At 40.6% G+C, this 22,567-nt stretch overlaps 1 protein-coding gene and 1 non-coding gene across 2 annotated transcripts; both read left to right on the top strand.

Moving 5' to 3' along the window:
• Window positions 1-709: 709 nt before the first annotated feature.
• LOC119234762 (uncharacterized) lies at window positions 710-21,214 on the top strand. Its single transcript, XM_037497765.1, has 3 exons — window positions 710-852; window positions 6,371-6,432; window positions 21,009-21,214. The coding sequence occupies exons 1-3, from the start codon at window positions 710-712 to the stop codon at window positions 21,212-21,214; spliced, it is 411 nt and encodes a 136-aa protein (XP_037353662.1).
• Window positions 2,353-2,455, top strand: LOC119234938 (U6 spliceosomal RNA). The gene has a single exon (XR_005122715.1). It is a non-coding gene; the product is annotated as a U6 spliceosomal RNA (small nuclear RNA).
• Window positions 21,215-22,567: the final 1,353 nt, after the last annotated feature.

The following is a 22,567-nucleotide window of genomic DNA, read 5'->3' as shown; positions in this document are numbered from 1 at the left end:
GGTGCCCACGGAAGCCGCTCCCCGCCGCCATGACAGCCCGAGGGCCCCGGTGCGCGTGCGCGGGGCGCGGGGCGGGCGGGCGCGCAGGCGGAGGCCCCGCGCGGGGTGGGGGCGCGCGGGCGGCCCCGGAGGCCCGGGCGGCGCCAGGTGCGGCCCGGCGGGGCGCGCGCCTCCTTCCCCGCCCGCCGCCCCCACCTGGGAAGGCGCTGCGGCCCGAGCCGAGGCGGCGGCGCTGACGCTCCTGCTGTTGTCAAGTTACGGGAGGGCCTCTCGGCCGCCCGCCCGTCCGCGTTGCCTAGGTGTCTTCTGGGCTCGGAGGAGGACACCTGAGGGACCGCCACGCGCCGGAGGCGGCCGCGCGCGAGCCGGCGGGGCTGAGGGGAGCAGAGTCCCCTCCCTCGACCGCCCTCGGCGCGCGCTCGGCCGACTCGGAGCGCGGTCTCCGCGGGGAAGCCCCGCAGCTGCCGCCGCGCGGGAGGGGAGCGGGGTTGGGGCGAGGAGCCTGGGGAGACGCCGGCTCTGCAGCTGCCGCCGGCCGGGCCTCGCCCGCAGAGCGGGGACGGGGACGCCCGGGCAGCTGCTCCCGCGGCGCGCGGGCGGGGCGTGGGGCCCCGAGCGCTGGCTCCGGGGGGCTTTCCTCCCTCGATTTTTCCAGCCTGAAAGTTAGACCATTCTCCATGGATGAGTTTAAGAGACCGATTATATTAGGATGGAAGCCAGCACAGGTGCTCAGAATGTAGCCTTGCACCCTCAACCACCGTTACAGCGAAGCATCCTTGATGCGTTAGGGAAAAGCAAACCAACTAGTACAGAAGAAGGTGATTTTTCACCTTTTCGGTCCCCTTTGAGATCGTAAGGCCTTAAAAACAGTGGTTAAAATACGCCTAGTTCACTAAAATGAAAGTGACGTAAAAAGTGGTGTCAAGCAGAAGTTAGGAAGTACTATGGAGGAGTCAGATAATTATATTGGTTTAAGAGAGAAAATAGTTTCCTAGAGGAAGGATTATTTGAGCTGGACTTGAAAAGTCGACTGAACTTTAACTATCTCGTGGAAATTTGGGAGGTGGCGACAGCTTGGAGACAAGAACCACAGGAGTGTCTTACTGTGTACCGAAATGTTTGCATACTAGAATGAACTCACCTGTTATCACATGTTTGCAAATACTTGTTAAAGGTTTGTTTTATGTAAGTGGGTTAAAATAGTCCAAAGATGAGGCAGACATTTTTCTCATGAACTGAATTGGTGACTGGCACATTGCTAGGGTAAATGGCAACATCAGTGGCTCGCCATTCCTGAAATCCCTGAAAAACTAAATCTCTGGGTTTGGATAAATCTGGACTAAGGCGGGGAGGGGGAGAGCCTTACAGGAAAGACAACTTTCACTTGACCTTTAGCACCTGTGAAGGGAAGATGAAATAGTGAAAGGCTTCTAGCAGCATTTTGCTTCAGTTTTGGTTAAACACTATAATCTTGAGTATGTTAATATATCTGGCATGTATGTGCAGTAAAGTACTTGTTAAATAAATGAATGCCGTCCATTAAAGAAGAGCAAATGATAGTGAAAATACTATACACATGGCATGACTGCCAATTATTCAATCTAAATGATCTAGGGTTAAGGTTTGCGTCATGGATTTTGCAGCTCGCAGTGAACTTGCTTCTACTGGTGAAACAAAAGGGGATGTTAAACAATTATCAAATAATTACTATTTCAAAATTTTCAGAAGTATTCAACCTCCTGCTTCACTTTGCCTCTTGTTACACTAAAATAGTTTGTAAAAATCATAGGAAGGAATCATAAAGCGAAATTTCACTTCCAGTCAAGCCACTGTTGAAAGTAACAATAGCTGTGGATTATCGTTTAGGTATAAAAAATAGAACCATGGTGTAGCAGCGGGAAGGGACAGAGTGCAGGTTTTCTATGATTCGAGCAGACCAGATGAAGGAGGTGTCCTGGAGCCCTCAGTTGCTTTCCAGGCTTTTATTGGGATTTACCAGGCACACAGCAGGCAGGGGCGCTGGGGGGCCGGGAGGCTGGCAGGCCAGCCCCCAGCAAGTCTTCACGCTATCTAGACTCTCCAACGTTCTCTCACATTCTCTCTGCTTCTCTCGTAGTTCTGCTTCTGCTTTTCTCGTGGTTCTTCTCGTGGTTTTGGTCGCTGCTGGCATCCCCGTGACGCCGCCCTTATAAACCCAGTCTTAGCCCAGGTGAAGCCCATCTACATATGCCCACACCCTACTCCAGGTGCCCGCCATCAGGCATGCATTCAGGATTGCAGGGATCCATCATCAATCCTAATGGCAGGAGGGCAGAAAAGCCTAATGTCATTTTCACTTTCCCTACACATGGTGTTCACTTGGGTAGCACATACTAAAATTGGAATCATACAGAGAGGATTAGCATGGCCCCTACAGGAGGATGACGTGCAAATACATGAAGTTTTGGAGGTGAGAAGGTGAAGAACAGTTTTCTGTCCATCAGCTCTGAAATCCCTTCATGGTCTCACAATACTTTGAGCATTGTAGGTATTCCATACATATTACTTGAACTGAGTTAGGACTCTAAAGTTCCATACTTGAATGTTTCTGACTAGAAAGCCCTTGCCTGGGTCTCTACAACTGGAACCAGTTAGAAAGAGAAGATCCTGAAATAAATGCCTATCTGAATATGGAAAGCAGTTTTATCATTTGTCAAAATTTGTATTTTTGGTACTACAGTGTAGGTTTTCTATCAAAAGCCTTCATATGAACTATCAACAGATGAATTTGGAGGGCTGACTGACTTGTATGCCTGTATCACACACTCAGCTGCTACACAGGAAGGGAGACAAGATTAACCTCCTGTAAAGCCAGGCTCAAGTTTCCTATCACCATCTAAAAATTTGGATCTCTCTGACATCACCATTTTGACGGAATTAAGAATTAAAGTTTTCAAATTTTTATCTGTCTCTAGTATACATTGAAATCATAGGGAAAAAAATAATACATGGGGGATTCAGAAGAGAAGCCTTGTGCCTTAGAAGAACTCAAGCAAAAAGAATGTAATTACATGGTGAAATCAAGATTATTGATCTACAAACCCCTGCATAATATGGTACCAAATAGAACAAAACATATTTAAGGCAAATGGAAATTCATTCAATTCAAATCATTTTTTAAAAAAAGTGAACATTTACATCTGTCCGTATGTATTAAGCACTAAACATTTAGGTTTGAAGAGAAACATTCATCCCTACTTTGAAGACTAATGATCTAGTTATTGAGATAGACATTTCAGTGAAGTTTGTTAAACCTATGAAAACCTAGAAGATTTACAAGGAAAGGTGATATGAGAGTTGAATAACAAAGAATAGGAACAAACCAGGTGGAAAAAAGTCAGAGAAGGTCACTCCAATATGAAAAGTCTCTGGAAAAAAATGAATCCAATTGTAACTCTTAAATAGATTTTTCTTCTGGGTAGAACTATAGAGCAGCAAAAAGGTTACTCTATTAACCATCTATAGGGGAAAAAATGCATCCTACCACCTCTACTTTGATCACATCCTCTTTATAGGTACTCTATGTATGAGGAACCAAGTGCAGATAATTCTTATTACACAGCATTAAATAACATTATAGTGTTTATTTTCCCTGCACAAAGTGGGAAATAGACCTATGTTTACACAATAGACTAAAGAAGGGAAAATTGAATAGATTATGACCCATTCTTGGTTTTATTGTGAATAAAAATTATGTTCGCGTAACCAAGATCCCATGTCTGTATTATAATAGTATATAAACATGGTGAGTTTGGAAAGAGCAGTAAGTTGTTAATAGGAAGTTGGCTAGAGGCAAAACTAGAGAGGTCCTGTGAACCCCAGAAAACCAGCTGAAGAACTGGACTCTATGCAGATGGCAACCTGCTACCTTCAGTGGATTTCAGAGGACAGAGGATTTCACTACCCACTTAAGAAAATCACTAGCAGGGCCTCCCTGGTGGCGCAGCGGTTGAGCGATGGGTTGTAAAGCTGCCCACAGCCTCTGCAGCGCCGGTTTGATCCCTGACCGCCCGGGGAGGGTTCCACATGGTGCGCAGACCTCCCCTGCCACCCACTGCCACCCGCTGCTCCCCTCAGCAGTGTACTTTGTCACTCTGCCTGTTCTGTTCTCCGCTCTGGCTCTGGTGAATTCTCTCACCCTCCTGCACTTCTGACTGTACCCAGTGCTTGTATAAATAAATCTTTTTAAAAAAAGAAAGAAAGAAAAGAAAATCACTAGCAGCCCCAGCTTTTGTGTGCATAAATAAATAAATCTTAAAAAAAAAAAAAGGAAGAAAATCACTAGCAGTCACCCAATACCAATACATATTTGGGTAGAATCAATTACCTAGTCTTGGCGGAAAGCAATGTTTCTGTAACTTCATAAAAATTTGCATTTATAAAAAGTGTAAAAATGTATGGGATAATGAGATGTTTAACATATTCATAGCAGGAGGATGTTTTAGGATTTTCCTCTATATGCTGAGAAACTGAAGATTAAGTAAAATGTCTTAGATTATTTCCCATAGATATAACACTATTCTTAGTGATCAGCTATGGACGTTTGATATTCTTTAGCAGTTAAACACACTTGAATTGAAACATATTTGGAAGATTGATGTTATTGTATGTGCCACACAGTTCTAAGAAACCGGTGTGGTACAGACCTAGGAAAATGTGTTGCCACCAGAAAACAACAACCACATGCAGAAAAGTGAAATTGGACCTCTGTCTTATACAACTCACAAAAATTAATTCAAAGTAGAATAAAGATTTAAACATAAGACCTGATACTGGGAAAAAACATAAGGTAGGAACTCCTTTTCACTAGTCTTGGCAATGTAACAAGCAACAGACACAAAAATCAGTCAATGGGACTGCATCAAACTAAAAAGCTGCTGCACAGCAAAAGAAACAACAAAAGTAAAAGGCAGTCTGTGAAATGGGAGAAAATCTTTGCAAATTGCATATCTGCTAAAAAGTTAATAACCAACACATATAAAGAACTCACACAGTCCAATAACCAAAAAAAAAAAAAATACAATCAAAAAATGAGTAGAGGAAATAGAGATTTGTTCCAGAGAAAATATCCAAATGGCCATAAGCTACATGAAAAGATATCATCACTAATCATCAGGCAAATGCAAATCAAAATTACAATGAGATATCACGTGGAAACTATGAAGAGCTAGCAAGTATTGGCAAGGGTAGGTAGAGAAGGAACCCTTGTATACCGTTAGTGGTAATATAAATTGGTTCAGCCACTATAGATAACAGTATGGAGGTTCTCCCAAAAATTAACAATAGAACTATCAATTCCACTTCTGGGGATATAACCAAAGGAAATGGAAATAGGATATCAAAGCAATACCTGCACTCCCATGTTTGTTGCAAAGTTATTCACAATTATCAGGATATGGTAAGTGTCCATAAATGGGCAAATAGATAAAGAAGATTTGGTAATAAAAGATTACATAGCCATGACAAAGGAAGCGATCCCACCATTTGCAAAATCAGAGATGGACCTTGGGGCATTAGATTGAGTAAGATGTCAGAGTAAGACAAATACTGAATGATAATATTTATATGTGGAATCTGAAAAAGACAAACTCATAAAAACAGACAGGGAAGGGGGAGTTGGGGAGATGTTTAAGAAGACATGCTTCCAATTAGTGGATAATAAGTCCTGGAGATCTAATGCACAGCATAGTGATTACAGTCAACATTACTGTATTATAAACGTCACTATTACTAAGAGACTAGATCCTAATTGTTCTCATCAAAGTTAAGTAACATGATAGAGGTGTTAGTTAACACTACAGATGAAATCATACTGCAAATATAAATATATCATCAACACACTATACACTTACACAATTCTATGTCAATTATATCTCAATTTAAAAAAAAAATTGCGGGGGAACTCCCTGGTGGCTCAAGGGGTTAAGCATAGCACTGTGAAGCTGTCTGCAGCCTCTGAAGCACAGATTCAATCACCAGCTGGCCAGGGAGCTACCCACATGTTGCAGCAGACCTCTCCTGTCTCGCCCACTGCTGCCCTCAGAGGTGTATTTCAGTCTGCCTGTTCTGTTCCCCACTCTGTCTGTGGTGATTCCTCTTACCCCCTGCATCTCTGGCTTGTACCCCAGTTCTTGTATGCATAAATAAATCTAAAAAAAAAAAAAATTGCAGGCCTCCCTGGTGGCACAAGGTGTTAAAACACAGCAGTCTGAAGCCATCCATAACTGCTAAAAGCAACACACAAGAAGAGTGTCAACTTGAAAAGTTATTTCTAAAGCAAAATGTGGTTAGTAAACAAAAAACTACTATTTAGGAAAATGTACATTAATAGCCAGGCTCTAAATGAGATTATTGGAAGTTTACGATCAGTAACTACAGAAGAAATACCTGGAGGTAACTATTTTATGTTGCACAGCAAAATTAGAAATTCTGTTCTTCTGCTAAACCCAACTGCTTTTAATGAGAGGTTATTGGTTTAACTTTGTGTTTAAACTTTAGGAAAACAAAATGTAATTTGCTTATGTCATTTTAAACAGTTGAGAAAAATCTAATATAGAAACTAACACATAGCAGTACTGATGTACTTCTGGTTCCATGAGTCATAGTCATAGAAGCTTAGAAAGCAGAAAAAAAAAAAAATGAACTACTGAGTTGAGGCTCTGGAACAATGAGACAGGACTAACTTAAATGAAAACAAGTTTGAGAAACCGCCCCTAAACTGAAATACTCATTTATTTCAGCCTTTCGGTTTTGTTCTGTATGGATGGATGGATGAGAAATAAGAATACAAAGCAATTTTCTTTCTTTCTTTCTTTCTTTCTTTTTTTCAGTTCTCCCTTAACCATTGTTAATCAAGGTGGTGGCACACAAGGTGAGAACAACAACTGAGCAAATACATTTTGTTCTTTCCTTTAAATTTTTTTTCTTGACCACTTTTTTTTTTATTTCCTTTTTTCCTCTTTGTTGTTTTGTAACATTTTTTTTATGAAGTGCCTGCTCAGGTTTGTTGTTTTTTTTCTTTAAGTTTTTAAGTTCCTAAATATTTCACTGCTAAAAACTAAGGTGAATTTTTTAGTACTATTAAATTATTCAAAATTGTGATGATTCAGACAAGCTTGATAAATCTTACCTTTTCAATAGGAAAAATGAAGACCAGTGCCTCTTCTGAATTTTCAAGGCCAAATATAGAAATTAGTATAATTGATAGTACATGAAGAATGGATTGTGGCCATCAAGAACAAGGCAAGGAGATCATTTAGGATAACCCTTAAGTCGCCTAAGCAAGATGGAGGTTGAAAGGGAAACAAAAGGACTCAAGATATATTTTGAAAGTAAAACCAAGAGAATTTGCTAATGCATTGAATGTAAGGGGGTGACAAACAATGAGGATACGGGAGGGATGAAAGATGGCTTCTAGATTTTTGAATTGGTGGTTTTGCAGTGGAGATGAAGAAAGTTGGGCTGGAAGAAAGTTGCCCTTGAAATCAAGGACTTGCTTCACTACTTACCAGCCTGGCTCCTAAAGTCATTTAACTCCCTCCCCACCCCACCCCAAGATTGATGGTAAAGAAGAAAACTAATGCCAAGCCTTGGGCTATGAAAGGTAAAAGGAGGTCAGGAGAAGATAAGGAAGTAGCAAAGGAGATTGAGGAAGGAGACAAAGAAGCAGCTGAAAAATGGGAGTGGGGCGTCTCAGAAGCCAAGGAAGGAAAGCAGTTCAAGGAGGAAATGACCAGAATATGACTGTGCTCACTCACCACCATGGTTAATGATATCAGCTAGTGGAAACTTATGAAACATATCAGCACTAGAGGCTGCACCTGAGAAAGTGCTTGCCTTTGTGGAATTCTCCCCAACCTTCTTTACCCACAAAATTTTTGTTACCTGTCACAAAACTGATAATGGTATATTTGTTAATCCTCTTACTATATTTCTCACCTCTACTTTAAATAACACTGAAGGGGCTTACATAATTACTCAAGCAATGCATGCTGACTGAAAAAAAGTGGAAAATGTAGCAAAGTTTGAAAATGAAAGAAAAAATTACACCCATATTTACAACACAAGGATAATAAATATGTATTACAAAACTGAGATCACATTAAACACAATGCTTGTAGTCTGCTTTTTTCACTTAGAAATAGTCTTTTTTTTTTTTTTAAAGATTTATTTATTATTTATACAAGCACTGGGTACAGTCAGAAGCGCGGGAGGGTGAGAGAATTCACCAGAGCCAGAGCGGGGAGCAGAGCAGGCAGAAGGACCAAAGTACACTGCTGAGCGGAGCAGCGGGTGGCAGGAGAGGTCTGCCATGCCATGTGGGACCCTCGCCTGGTGGCCAGGGAGCAGCCGAGGATCGAACCGGCGCTGCAGAGGCTGCTGGCAGCTTCACAACCCAGAGCTCAACCGCTGCGCCACCAGGGAGGCCCAGAAATAGTCTTTTAAATCTAACCTTAATCACTAATGTTAATTCACTATTGGCTAGATCATAACATAAAACTGTTTACTAGTTAGGAGCATAGGCTTTTGTACATAAGACATCTGCTTTTTCTACTTCCATGACTTACTGCCTATGTGTTCTAAAGAAATAGTGAAAAATTATTGGAATTTCAGTTTCTTATCTATAAAATCACCCTTGAATAGTACCCATTCATAAAATGCTAGCATGGTACCCCAAAAGAAATTAGTGCTTAATAAGTGTAAGCCATTATTTTAATAATTATAAGCATATATCACTAAATAATGTTACTTTTTAACTTTTGAAAATAATTTATAGAAGCTTGTTTGATCAAATTAGCTATTTCTGTTCTATTTACCAGCTAGTCTGGTTAGCATTTAGGACACCCATACAATCTTTGATTCAGTCACAAATTCCATTAGGTTCTGGGACCAAGAGGGGTAACTCTTGACAACTGGTTATTCTTTGATCACTGGGTTCATTAGAAATCCATGAAGCAAAACAATTTCACTGTTTTTATTTTCCAGAATTAGAATCTCAGATACAGTTCTTTCAAATGACATTAACAGTACCACTCTGTTAAACTATATCAAAAAGAACCTAGGACTAAGCACAACAAATTCATATGAACTTCTGTCTGCTCAGACAGAAGTGAGCCACTTTTTTGTAGACAATGAAATGAGAGAAGGCTAACCAAAGTTCATGAAGCACCTAGGAAGAGGCATTAATGAATTCTATCCTGCCTGACACAACACCCCGATGGCCTGACACCCTCCCCTATGCTCTTTCACTGCGCACAGACTGCCTGCTGCACTAGGTTTCCCCTTATCAGATCCTCTGCTCCTGTGTCAACAAAGAATAATTCTGCAGTCCTTGGTAGTGAACTACGCTCTCACTTACACTTTGGTCACTTTTTTGCACTGAAAATTCTTCAGTGCTCCTGCCTGTGTGCTATTTTATGAAAAGTTAGGGTCAGAATAGTGTGGGACTAAAGCTGCAGCAGCCACACCTCCTCCCCTCTTCACCTCCACCTCCTCCAAAATTCTGTTCTGTGAATTGTGAATTGTCTACTGTGATCTCTTTCTGCCGGATTCTTACTGTTTCATGGAAACTAGAGAGATTACCGATACTATGTTAACATAGCTTTCATTTGTTTACAAAATCTTACTGTGAAGCTTGCTAAGTATTTTCTTTTTCTCAGGGAGGCACATCTGTCGATCAATCGCAGCCAATGAGCACTAAGTTCTGAAGCCAGCGTCTGAAACTTCAGTTTTCCACTGAAGCCAGTGGGAGGGGTACCCATCAAACTGGTTTGACCGCCTGAAGATGACTGATTACCCCAGTCTTAGGGGCAAAAAAGTGGAACATATACAAAATAATGTCGGTCTGGATTTCCCAGTGCTGAAATTCAATTTGAGGGCTAAGAACAACTACTGAAACACTTTTCACTTTTTACCCATTTTAGGACAGCCATGCAAACACAGCTTTAGAGACCTGCATTGTTCTTACCAACATCACAGATTTTATTGTTCTTCAATTGAAAGAGTTTTTATGTCTCCAAGGACCTAACTGATTGCTGGGTCACTTTGACAATGAAGTAAATGAGTCTCCTGGAGTAAATAAAAGTTACTGAATCTGGGGGCCTATGAGTTCATTCAGGTTAAATACTGGCATTTAGCTTCCTGTTTTAGTAGAAAACAAAACCAGGAGTATACTTAAATAAAGATTTGGCCAGTAGTTCTGTTAACAGGGTGGTCCCCAGGAAAGGGAGAGTTTCCAGATTTCCTGTCCCACCCAAAAGGAGGGTGGAGCTGAGCAGGTAGAGAAGGGGCTGCAGAGGAGACTGAGGAAGGAAGGAAGCAGGACGGGGAGCCAGAAAGAGATCTGGAGGAGGCACATGGAGCCGAGAGACACGTGAAGAAACTACACTTGCCTCTTGGTCATGGACTGGTTGACACAGATGTGGGTGAGAGACCCGTGGGAAGGTGACAATGGTGGGTTTTGTCTTGATTTTGATTTTGCTCTTTTCCTTCCAGACTTGTCTGGTTGTTTCTGATCCTTTTCTGTGGGTCCCCACTGGAAGAGGCTTTAGACTTGTGACAGGTTTTGGGGCCTTGTTCTGGGCCAATCCTGCTTGGCTGGACTTTTACCCACGAGGGGACGGGTAACTTGGGTGCTTGATTTAGAAACTATACTCTTTGCCTTTCCTGTATTGTTTCCTAATTGTATTAAAGTTACTTCCCATTAAAGTCTCATATGTTTTGTGTTGATGCAGCGGATGGCAGAACCTATTTAGAGCAGGCAGGTTTGCAGAGTTTGGGGTGCCCCCTCCCTGCCCTGTAACAGTTCCCTATAAAATTCATTTCATATAATGAAAAGAGAGTTTAATTCTATTGGAGACCAATCTGCTATGTTCTTATTTAATTCCTCTGAGTCTTATTTTTACCATCTATGTAACAAGGACTAACAATTGCTGTTATTAGCTACAATGATCACTTTAAAAGGGAAGCTTTGATATAGACAATGAACCAATAATGCAGGAAGAAAAACAATTTTAAGAATCACACAACATTTGTAACTTCTATTTTTTTCTTAGTCAATGGGGCATTAGTAATAAATTCCCTCATACCTGGAGAGATTTGAACAATTCTTATCCTCAAGGTCATATATAATTGCTCCTCCTTTTCACATCCATAGAAAACTGCTTATGTTTCTTATCAGCCCTATCTTTTTCTGCTTTGAGTTTTAATTACTTGTTTACCAATCTCTCTCCTCCACAGACTGGCCATTTTAAGATTCTTTTCCTCCTTATATCTGAAAACTCACCTTGGATGTAATATATTTTCTTTTTTTTTTTTTTTTAAGATTTTTATTTATTTATACAAGCACTGGGTACGGTCAGAAGCGCGGGAAGGTGAGAGAATTCACCAGAGCCAGAGCGGGAGGCAGAACAGGCAGAAGGACCGAAGTACACTGCTGAGGGGAGCAGCAGGCGGCAGGAGAGGTCTGCACGCCATGTGGAACCCTCGCCGGTGGCCAGGGATCGAACTGGCGCTGCAGAGGCTGCGGACAGCCTCGCAACCGAGCACTCGACCACTGCGCCACCGGGGAGGCCCCTGTAATATATTTTCAATAAAAGTTTGTGGTGAAAGGAAAGAAGTTGGATATAGAACATGTTATAGCTATGTTAACAGCCATGTCCTGATTTGCACCTCCTTTTTGTTCTCCTTCCATAGAAAAAGGATCAGAAGAGCCAGTAAAAGTACTGTAAAGATGAACTGGAGAAGAAAGGGTTTTAAGAAAGAAGATTACATATTTAAATGCTGCAGATTGGTGAGGAAAGATGATCAAAACCTATTGGTTGGTCTGGTGGTTAGAGGTGACCTTCAATAGAACAGTCTGAGAGATAAGGAAAAGTCAGATTACTGTGGGCTGGACACTTGAATGGGTAGAGATGATAAGTGGCTGGAAAAGACATTCTTTCAGGGGTGAGCTTCAGTCCAGTAGGACACATCAGCACCCTGCACAGTTCTATGCTCCCACCAAGCTGGCCACATCACAGCTTCCTCTTCATACACAGTGATTTCCATCTCTGGGATTTTATCTTTGGTATTCTCACATGACCTCAGTGTTCATTGACAATTACTCTGAAATTCAGAAGTCTTTTCCCAACTGCTCCTGTTTAATGTGCTGTTTTGCCCTGAAACCAGTAACATGTAATATGTAACTTTTTGTGACACTTAACACATTCAGAGTTAGAAAAATGTATGATTTACCTTATCAGACTTTAAAGGACAAATTTTAGTAAATACTAAAGCATAGTATTTCATATTAAAATACTACGTATTCAAATAGTATTTATGCAGATACAGATAAAGAGTTTAAAATCAGAAAAATTAAATCAACAGACTTTAGAGTTTCAATTTAACCCAACAAACAGGTATTGAGTGGCTTTTACGTGCAATACACTGTGCCCTCAAGGAGTCTAAAAGATTCTACTAGTTTCTACAAATAGTAAATATTTCGGCCTCTGTTGCAACCACACAACTCTGCCTTTGTATCAGGCAAGCAGTCATAGATAGCATCTAAACCAGTAGTGATGATTAAGTTCCAGTAAAAATTAATTTTTGAAATTTGAATTTCATATAATGTTCACATCATGAGACACTATTCTTTTTTTTCCAATGACCTAAAAATGTAAAAACCATTGTTAGTTTGTGGGTCATACAAAAAAAATGTTCTTAAGAGATCAAGGGGGAAGTATTTCATGGTGAAATATGATATGTGTAACTTTCAAATGGTTCAGAAAACTACACACATATAAAGAATAGTAAAGCAGACATATAAAATACTAACAACTGGAGACTAGGTAAAGGATATATGGGTGTTCTTTACACTATTCTTTTAGCTTTTCTGTAAGTTTGAAATTTATCAAAATAACAAGTTGAGAAATTTTTTAAATAGAGAGAACAGATGTACAAATCTCTGCCCCATGAACTGTATATTCCAGTGGGAAAGCTAAGCAATATACTACTAACAAATAAGTAAAAGCCATTCACAAACTGTAAATTCAGTGAAGAAAATAAATAAGATTATATGATGGGAGGGTTACTCTGGACCCTGTTCAAAAAAACTTCACTGTGGAGGTATCATTTCAGCTGAGACCCTCAAGATAAGTCAACCAAGTCAAATGCCAGCAGAAAAAGTATTCCAGAATTCTCAGTTTAGGAAATAGAACTGTAAAGGCAAGTGTGTCATACAATAAATTTGAGAAGTACATGTAGGCAGGACCCAAGATTATACAAAGTGATAGGTCATTGTTAAGAGTTTAGATTTTATTTAAAAACCCAATGAGAGATGTTTACATGACTTTGTGAGTTATAAACTTTTAAAAAGTGAGTTTTAAGATATGTGAATTCTGAGACGGGTTTTTTTTTTTTTGAATTTTTTTTTTTAAAGATTTATTTATTTATTTATTTATTTATTTATTTATTTATTTATTTATTTATTTATACAAGCACTGGGTACAGTCAGAAGCACGGGAGGGTGAGAGAATTCACCAGAGCCAGAGCAGGGAGCAGAGCAGGCAGACCGATGAAGTACACTGCTGAGGGGAGCAGCGGGCGGCAGGAGAGGTCTGCGCGCCATGTGGGACCCTCCTCTGGTGGCCGGGGAGCAGCCGGGGATCGAACCGGCACCGCAGAGACTGCGGGGCAGCTTCGCAACCCAGCGCTCAACTGCTGCGCCAAGGGGGAGGCCCCCTTTTTTTTTTTTGAATGTTTTAATAAAAATAAAAGTAAATGCAGCAAATCCATAGGAGATTTTAAGCGGGCTCACAATATGGCCTAATTTACCTTTTAAAAGTTTACTCTGACTGACTGCAGCTTTCTTAATCACATATCCTTCCTGCCTTGTAAAGTTCCAAGTGTGTCTGATCTCCCCAATAATCTGTAAGTGCCTGAGTCATGGAATTGGTGTCCAATATATCTTTATTTTCTTCAGAGTAGTAACCCATTGTCTTACTTGTATTTTATGTTCAGAAAATATTTGCTAAACAAAGGAAAAAAACACGTTAGTGATAATTATATACACTCTGTAGAATATATACAATTTACATTTTTGGAATCAAGAAATGAATGTCCAAATACATAATAAAGCTTATAATCAATTTCAATTATAAAATACCCCCAGAAAGTTACCCCCAGGCATGGGATTGTTTCTGAGTGACTTGAATTTAATTTTTGTGTATTTTGTATATTTGTATATTTTATCATATATTTCAAGTTTCCTACAAATGAATTGGTAACACTTTTATAATCAGAAAAACAAATAATTTTTTTTTTTTTTTTTGTGGGACCCTCGCCGGCGGCCGGGGAATGAACCGGCGCTGCAGAGGCTGTTGGCAGCCTCTCAGCCCAGCGCTCAACCGCTGTGCCACCAGGGGAGGCCCAGAAAAACAAATAATTCTTTTAAACTTTTGAAATGATCATCTCTTTTAGGTTATAAGTAAAAATCAGAAACAATAGCACAAACTAGCATTAGGTGTCTCCTGAGTACACATACTCTGTGGCACCCCCCTTACCCGCAAGAGGTCACTCATTCATATGTGTATTTATGACTGAAATAAGCAATATTGTCAAGTCAAGAGGAGTTTACCGATTAGAGAAGGAACAGAATCAAGGGAGAGTATTCCATTAGGAAAAAAGCAGTAAGTGGGAAGACAAGAGAGGATTGTGTTTGACCTCATCTGTTTGCTGGGAAAGAGAAAGGGAATAAGCATGGAGAGACTCATCCTGGAGGAATGAATGAGACACAGTAAAGAATTTGGACTTCATTCTAAGGAACAAGGGACCAATGAAGAGTTTTAAGGAGGGGGAACGTTTGATCAGATTTATGCATGCCCAGACCAGATGCTGGGTAGAGGCAGGAATGGGCTCAAGACAGTGGACCTTGTTTAGAAGCTAGAGCCTAAAGCCAGAGGCACATAACATGGATCAGTAGTACACTGAACTCCGGGGGAAAAATAACTTTATTTTTACGGTCTCAGTTGGAAGTTAGGAATTCTTCCAGTTATGCATGTAGACAATGAATTCTAGTTCTGTCAACAATATCTGTGACTTGAGAACCAATACAATCACGTGCATTCATAATACATTCTAGCTTTGTAGACATCTTACACATTGCTCCTGCTCATTATTACTGTGAAATTATAATTGTTATTACATCCACTTCTGGACCTTTTTTATGGGTTAATGGGCCTTGGCGCAAGCTCTGGGTTGCGAAGCTGCCCGCAGCCTCTGCAGCACCAGTTCGATCAAGGGTCCCACATGGTGCGCAGACCTCTCCTGCCGCCCGCTGCTCCCCTCAGCAGTGTACTTACTCTGGTGAATTCTCTCACCCTCCTGCGCTTCTGACTGTACCCAGTGCTTGTATGAATAAATGAAATACAAGTTGCTGTTATGTTTAAAATATTCTGATAATTGCACTGTGATAAATAGGTTTCTGCTTTATATATTTAAAAACAGTACTGGAGAAAGGTTTACTGGCTTTACCACATGGATAAAGTGGGCTGTGGCACAAAAAAAGGCTTAAATCGCTGCTCAGTTATAGTTCTGAAATCTCAGTGATTCCTCTAAAATACCAGGGTCCCTTCTCTGACCTCCACCTACTTGACCTATCTCTTCAGGTTTAAAATTCATTTCTTCACTCCACTCTCGGAATAACACCCTAGACTTCATCTCAAGATTCCCTGCACCAGCCCTCACCCCCATCCCTCAGGTGTCCTTTCTAGGTACTTTCATGACAACCTGTTTTTACCTTCAACACAGTACTTACCACATGGAACATTTGAGGTTTTAAATATCACAAATGGCCCTGAAACTCCAGGACATGTAGTAATTTATCTGTCTGCTGAGGCATGAAATAGGACTGCCACTGCTGAGCTAGAGTCGCTCAGCCAGCCAGAAGCCCGCCCGCCTAGGGGCCACATTGCTACATGATGTTATTTAACGTGCATAACATAAGCTATTATCCTCATTTTACAAATGAAAAATTTGATGAAATCACAAAGTTAAGTGGAATCAGAGGGCCTGGAGATTTTCATATGTCTTCAGTCATGTCTCTTTAGATGACTGGATTGTATTTGCCAGCATCATATTATTCAGAATCAACTACAATCACTGAAGCCAGATAAACTTATCTTGCCACCCCTAGAGTACATAGTGGGCCTGACAATCACTAGGTACTCAATAATGGCATCCTGATTAAGGAGAGAAAGACCTTCTTGGAGGCCATGGCCTTCAACTAGATCCCCATGAATTCCCAACTCCCAGAAAAATGCTTGGCTCATAAAAAGTGAAAGTTAATTGACTAGCTTGTCTAACTGCTTTGATTAATGTTTGACACTTGACACACATTTTCTTTCATGAAAGATTTTTTATAAAGTCTTTGAACAATAAATCCATAAATAGAACAACTTTATAGATAATTGATGATTTCTTTTCAGTTTCTAATGTTCATATTCTTTTCTTTTTTAAAGAATTATTCCTCTATTATAAGATTTTTTTTTAAGATTTATTTTTTATTTATACAATAGCTGGGGTACAGGCCAGAGGCACAGGAGGGTGAGAGGATTCATCAGAGACAGAGTGGGGAACAGAACAGGCAGACAGACTGAAAGCACTGCTGAGGGGAGCAGCGGGCACAACAGGAGAGGTCTGCCACACCATGTGGGCATCTCCGTCACTGGTCAGGAATCGAACTGGCGCTGCAGAGGCTGCCGACAGCTTCACAGCACTGCACTCAACCTCCTGTGCCACCTGGGAGGCCCTATTATAAGATTTTTATTTTATTTATTTTTGCATAGAAGAATTGAGGTGTAGGCCAGAAGCACAAGGTGGGGGGGTGGGCCGGGTTGGTGAGAGGATCCACCAGAGACAGAGTGGGGAGCAGAACAGGCAGATCTACTGAAATACACTGTTGAGGGGAGCAGCAGGTGAGACAGGAGAGGTCTTCTGTGCCATGTGGGTCACCCCCTGGCCTGGTATCAAACTCAGGCTGCTTTGGCAAGGGAGGGTCATAGTGGTGGTAGCTCTGAGACTCAACTCCTAGACCACCAGGGAGGCCCTCAATTTTCATGTTCTTTAGAATAACTTGAATATCAGTCACCCTGATTGTTACAGGAATTGTTTACTTATAAAATATAAACAGAGGGGTCTCTGATGGGTCCTCTCACCCCTCACTGTGCCCCTGGCCTATACCCCAATTCTTATGTGCATGAATAAATAAATTGTTCAAAAAAAAACTACAGACAGAGAAATCTACATTTTGTTTCAACTCTTGATCATCACTAAGCAAACAACTGGCACACACAGGTAAAGTGTACTTTACATAACCATGTATTTTAAGTTACAATGAAATATGTAACTATTTTCTCAGACTAGTACTTTATCCTTATAGAATAAAATGAGACAAAATAAATACAATCAGGAAAAACTCCTCATGAAAACTTTCATTATATTAAACTAGAGAATTTACTTAAGCTTAAGATTTGTTTTTGAGGAGAAAAAAATGTTATGGTAGTATTAGGCCAAATGTGTTTTGTGTGAATAGTGTCCTATCGCAAAATGCTTTCCTTCCTGGCCAATTCAGAAAGAGACAGAAAATCCAAACATTAAATGTACAAATTTCTACTTGACAGCTCTTTGCCCTTTTCCCTCATTAGTTTCAGTTGAACTGAGCTTGCTCAGACAGTCACTAATAACTGCATGTTCTGGGTATATTTAGAAGCCACCTTGCAGAGGCATTTGTCTTTGCCTCTAAGGCTAGAGTTCCAATAAGCATTTCAATTTCTACTTCTTACATATCACAAAAGGCCCAGTTTTGTAAAATTAATGACTTTGACTTTTTAAAAATAACAAATTTTCACATGGTAAGAGATGGCAAAGGCATTTGATACTATTTCTTTATATGTTATACAAAAAAAGTAAATGTAGTAATACATATTTTATTTATTTTTTGGAAGACTTATTCCTTTGCTGTAAGATTTTTATTTTTTTAAGTTATTTTTGCATAGAAGAACTGAGGTGTAGGCCAGAGGTGTGGGTGGGGGCTGTGTGTGAAAAGATTCACCAGAGACAGAGTAGGGAGCAGAACAGGCAGATTCACTGAAATACACTGCTGAGGGGAGCAGAGGGAGAGACAGGAAGAGTCTGCTGTGCCTTGTGGGCCATCTCCCTCACCAGGGATGGAACTCAAGAGGGCAATCGCAGTGGTAATGCTGAGATTTATCCCCTACACCACCAGGAAGGCACTAGTAATACATTTCAAAACAATTCACATAAATATATGCATAAAATGTAATAAAAGAAAAATTATTTCAATTATTTGTGAAATTTGGTTGTATCATGACAAGTGGTATTCTTTTATTGGATCCTAATGCATCCTGAGCCTACATGTAAGTGGGGTGATATAATGGAAATGCCATTGTTCTGTCACACCTAAAAAGTCAACAACAGGATTAGTCATTAAAGGTTTTCTTAGCACACAAATATCTTGAACTGTATTAAGTAACTCTGTTAATTTTTCTCTATGAAGTCATTACTATGCATGTCCTCCAGAGAAAACCATGGTCCTAAAGCAATAGCCATCATGGTCATTTGTAAATTTTTATGGAGAGAAAGCTATGCTACAGGAAAAGGCCCACCTCTTGGCATACCAAAGTAGGGACCCAGCATAGCCAGGAATGAAGGACTGAATGTGTCACCATCTTTCTCTACAGCTTGTTCTGAACTCAAGGAATAGTGACTTTGAATGGGAAAGAGGTAAAGAAATTTAGCAGTGTTAACCAAACCTCAGACATATCTTGCTCAGTGACAAGAACAAATCCATAAAGCTCCCACAAAGGAGGCAAAATTTTAGTGAAAAAAAAAAAGTATATTACAATCTTAATAACTAAGTGATATTTAGTAAATCCAGAAAATATTCCTAAATTTCTGCAGTAGGATAGCAGATCAATTGGAGGCAATTCTTTTACTCCTTTCAAAATGCCATCAGGGGCCTCCCCCGTGGCGCAGCGGTTGAGCGCTCGGTTGCGAAGCTGCCCGCAACCTCTGCGGTGCCGGTTCGATCCCCGGCTGCTCCCCGGCCACCAGGGGAGGGTCCCACATGGCGCGCAGACCTCTCCTGCCGCCCGCTGCTCCCCTCAGCAGTGTACTTCGGTCCTTCTGCCTGCTCTGCTCCCCGCTCTGGCTCTGGTGAATTCTCTCACCCTCCGGCGCTTCTGACTGTACCCAGTGCATGTATAAACAAAACAAACAAACTAAATAAATAAATAAATAAATAAAGCATGCCTCTATAAAAAAAAAAAAATATGTTAAAAAATATGTCAAAATGCCATCAGAACTAAAGAACAGAGAAAACAGATGGCAGCATCCAAATTTTGGAAGCTGAAATCAAAATAGACCAATGGTCACTGACTTAGATCTAAGAAATCTGAATCCCAAGACATCACTAGGAAAACTGAAAGTCAACTCAATTTATTTTAAAGAATCTTCGACAAACATGGAAAATGACATCAACAGGAAGTTCTAGAACTTTCAGATAGGAAGACTAGGGTGAAAGAAGTTTGACCTCCACTTCAACTGGGAAGCAAGTGCTCTTCCTCAAGCCTGAAGATGTATCAGAAATTTACTCTCTAAAGAAGGCAAAACTTAAAGTTTCTAAACTATTAAAGTATCTGTGTAGTTAATAGTAGACTCTTCCTTTGTGTGAAAGAGCTTTCATAGACTTAGTGTTCACAGAGAGAGAAGAAAGGATTTTCCTAATCATAGTTTCCCAAGAAACTCCCCAAAATTATCCATCCCCTTGTGGCAAATACCTAGCCAAAAAGGCTTGGCCTGAAATGGTGTTTCTAAGGCCTGAAAGCTTGCCTCAAATCTAAGGTACCTCTGGCAAGGAACCACAAGAAAGAGGCTAGATAGGTCTGAGAGAGCTAGGACAGCAGGAGAGATTTAAAATTCAAAATTAAAGCACAAATCAAGGTAACAGCTTCCATTGTCTCTACAAGAACAGCCTTCCCACATGTCTCTCACCCATGTACCTCTTCCAAGTATCTCTACATGTCTCTCCTCCACGTCTCCTTCCATATCTCCCTCCAAGTAACTATGTGCAAGTCAAAGCCAGAGAAGTAAGAGAGAGTACTTAAAGTAAGAGAAGTAAGAGAGTGTACTTCCATGTTATATTGGCCCAACTGTCTGCTTCCTTCCACCCTCAAGTCCCAGTAGCTCCCCTACTCAAGAATTCTGATTCATGGCAGATTGGGACTTCTAGTCCAATGTGGGGTCATATAAGTTGGAGATGGGGAACATGGCACCTCTCCTTAATGGAGGTGTATCTGTAACAGAAGCAAGAAGATAAGCTTTCAAGAAGCAAGAGAAATGCATTAAAAATTCTGAACAAAATGACCACCAACCTAGAATCCTACCCTCAGAAATTATCAGTTAAGAAAGAGGATTAGGGGCCTCCCTTAGTGGCGCAAGCAGTTGAGCACAGCGCTGTGAAGCTGTCCTCAGCCTCTGCAGCGCTGGTTCGATCCAGGCCAGCCAGTGAGAATCCCACATGGTGTGGCAGACCTCTCCTGTCTCGCCCACTGCTCCCCTCAACAATGTACTTTGGTCTATCTGCCTGTTCTGCTCCCCATTCTGTTGCTGGTGAATCCTTTCACCCCCTCAAGCACCTTTGGCCTACACATCAGTCCTTCTACACAAACATAAATAAATAAAATCTTAAAAAAAAAAAAAAAGATGTTTAGGCAGCCAAATAAGAAGGACTCTATACCTATGGGTGGTACAAAGCAAATTCACAGGTCGTAAAGCACCAAAAAAGCAACTGGCTACAAAAGCCACTTGCAATCATGCGCCCTCTATTGGAGGGGTAAAGAAACTTCAGTATTGTGGCACTTAGATGTGACCAGCCATTCACTAAATTTCTGATTCACCAACTTTCCTTTTAGCATCTGGTGGGAGAAATTGCTCAGGACTTCAAAGTAGATCTGCGCTACAAGAGCACAGCATTGGTGCTTTGCAGGAGGCTAGTGAGGCCTGTCTGGTTGGCCTCTTCGAAGACAACAATCTGTGTGCTATCTGTGCCAAACATATAACAGTTATGCCAAAAGACATCCAGCTACAGCATCACACGCGTGTGAAGAATCCACTATGATGGGAAACATTTCGTTCTCAAGAAAATTTTTTTTGTCTCTTCTTCCTGTTACTGGTATTTCTGAATGTTAGCTATTTTTTTCCCCATGTAGTCAAAAGGTACCTAAGTATATGATTGCAAGTGGAAAAATAGGGGACAGAAATCAGGTATTGTAGTTTTTTCCACTTTCATTTGTATGTGAATTTTTAAAATAAATGCAGGGACATAAAGCATTAATGCAAGGGGAAATGTTTCAGCAGTTCAACTTTATAACAATTATAAATAACTCTGTTAAATTTTCCTGGACAATCCCAGCATTTGGATTTTTTAAAAACAAGTATATTTCTAATTGACAGTGACTAAATGGTGTGTGTAGTATTTTTATCATACAGTAGATTCCATCCATTCACTATACTTTTCTGAGTTGTACTACATGCAAGTACATGTTTTTTTTTTTTTTTAAAGACCTCAACAGATTCCTTTTTTTTTTTTTAACATTTATTAATTTATTTATACAAGCACTGGGTATAGTCAGAAGCACGGGAGGGTGAGAGAATTCACCAGAGCCAGAGCGGGGAGCAGAGCAGGCAGAAGGACCGAAGTACACTGCTGAGGGGAGCAGCGGGGGGCAGGAGAGGTCTGCGTGCCATGTGGGACCCTACTCCGGTGGCGGGGGAGCAGCCGGGGATCGAACCAACGCTGCAGAGGCTGTGGGCAGCTTCGCAACCCAGCACTCAATCGCTGCACCACTGGGGAGGCCCGCAAGTACATGTTTTTAATGCTGTATTCTGTGCTTTTCCTGTACATTTGCTATTAAAATGAATTAAGCTATAAAAAGCAATAATATTGTCTTTGGGGAAAGAGATGAAGATGTGATGGAGAGGGCTACACAGTCCCGGCACTGGTACTATTTCTTCATCCAGGTGGTGAGTATACAGATTTATCATGATTATTTTAAACTATGCACATGTGGTTTACACACTGTTCCAAATTAGTGAAACAGGAATTTTATTTTAATTATTAAACTGCATTTTATTAAGCGATCTTTCTGTTTTATCACCAACTTTAATTTCAGATCTTAATCAAATACTAAGTGTTTATAAAACAATCTTTCCTGGTGCAAAAATTTTTTTGGAATAAAAATATTTAGACAAAACAAAAAACCTTATCTTGCCTATCTGTCACGGAACATTCCTTTCAAAAGAAAGTGAGATGATTAAAAAAAAATTGCTGCTATGTAGAAAATAGCAATTTCCTCCCAAGTAGGCATAATAGGACATGTTTTGGACTACACACGTTTTCTTTTTCCTGAATGGCAATCTAATGGGTTATATTATAAATATAAAAAGCTAGGAATATTTCTCAATATTTGTG

This window comes from Talpa occidentalis, unplaced genomic scaffold (assembly GCF_014898055.3).
Source record: "Talpa occidentalis isolate TD23 unplaced genomic scaffold, MPIMG_talOcc4v2.1 talOcc4.8, whole genome shotgun sequence".
NCBI classification, from domain to species: Eukaryota; Metazoa; Chordata; class Mammalia; order Eulipotyphla; family Talpidae; genus Talpa; species Talpa occidentalis.
Note: the sequence above shows the minus strand (reverse complement) of the source record. Positions and strands in the feature narration are given on the sequence as shown.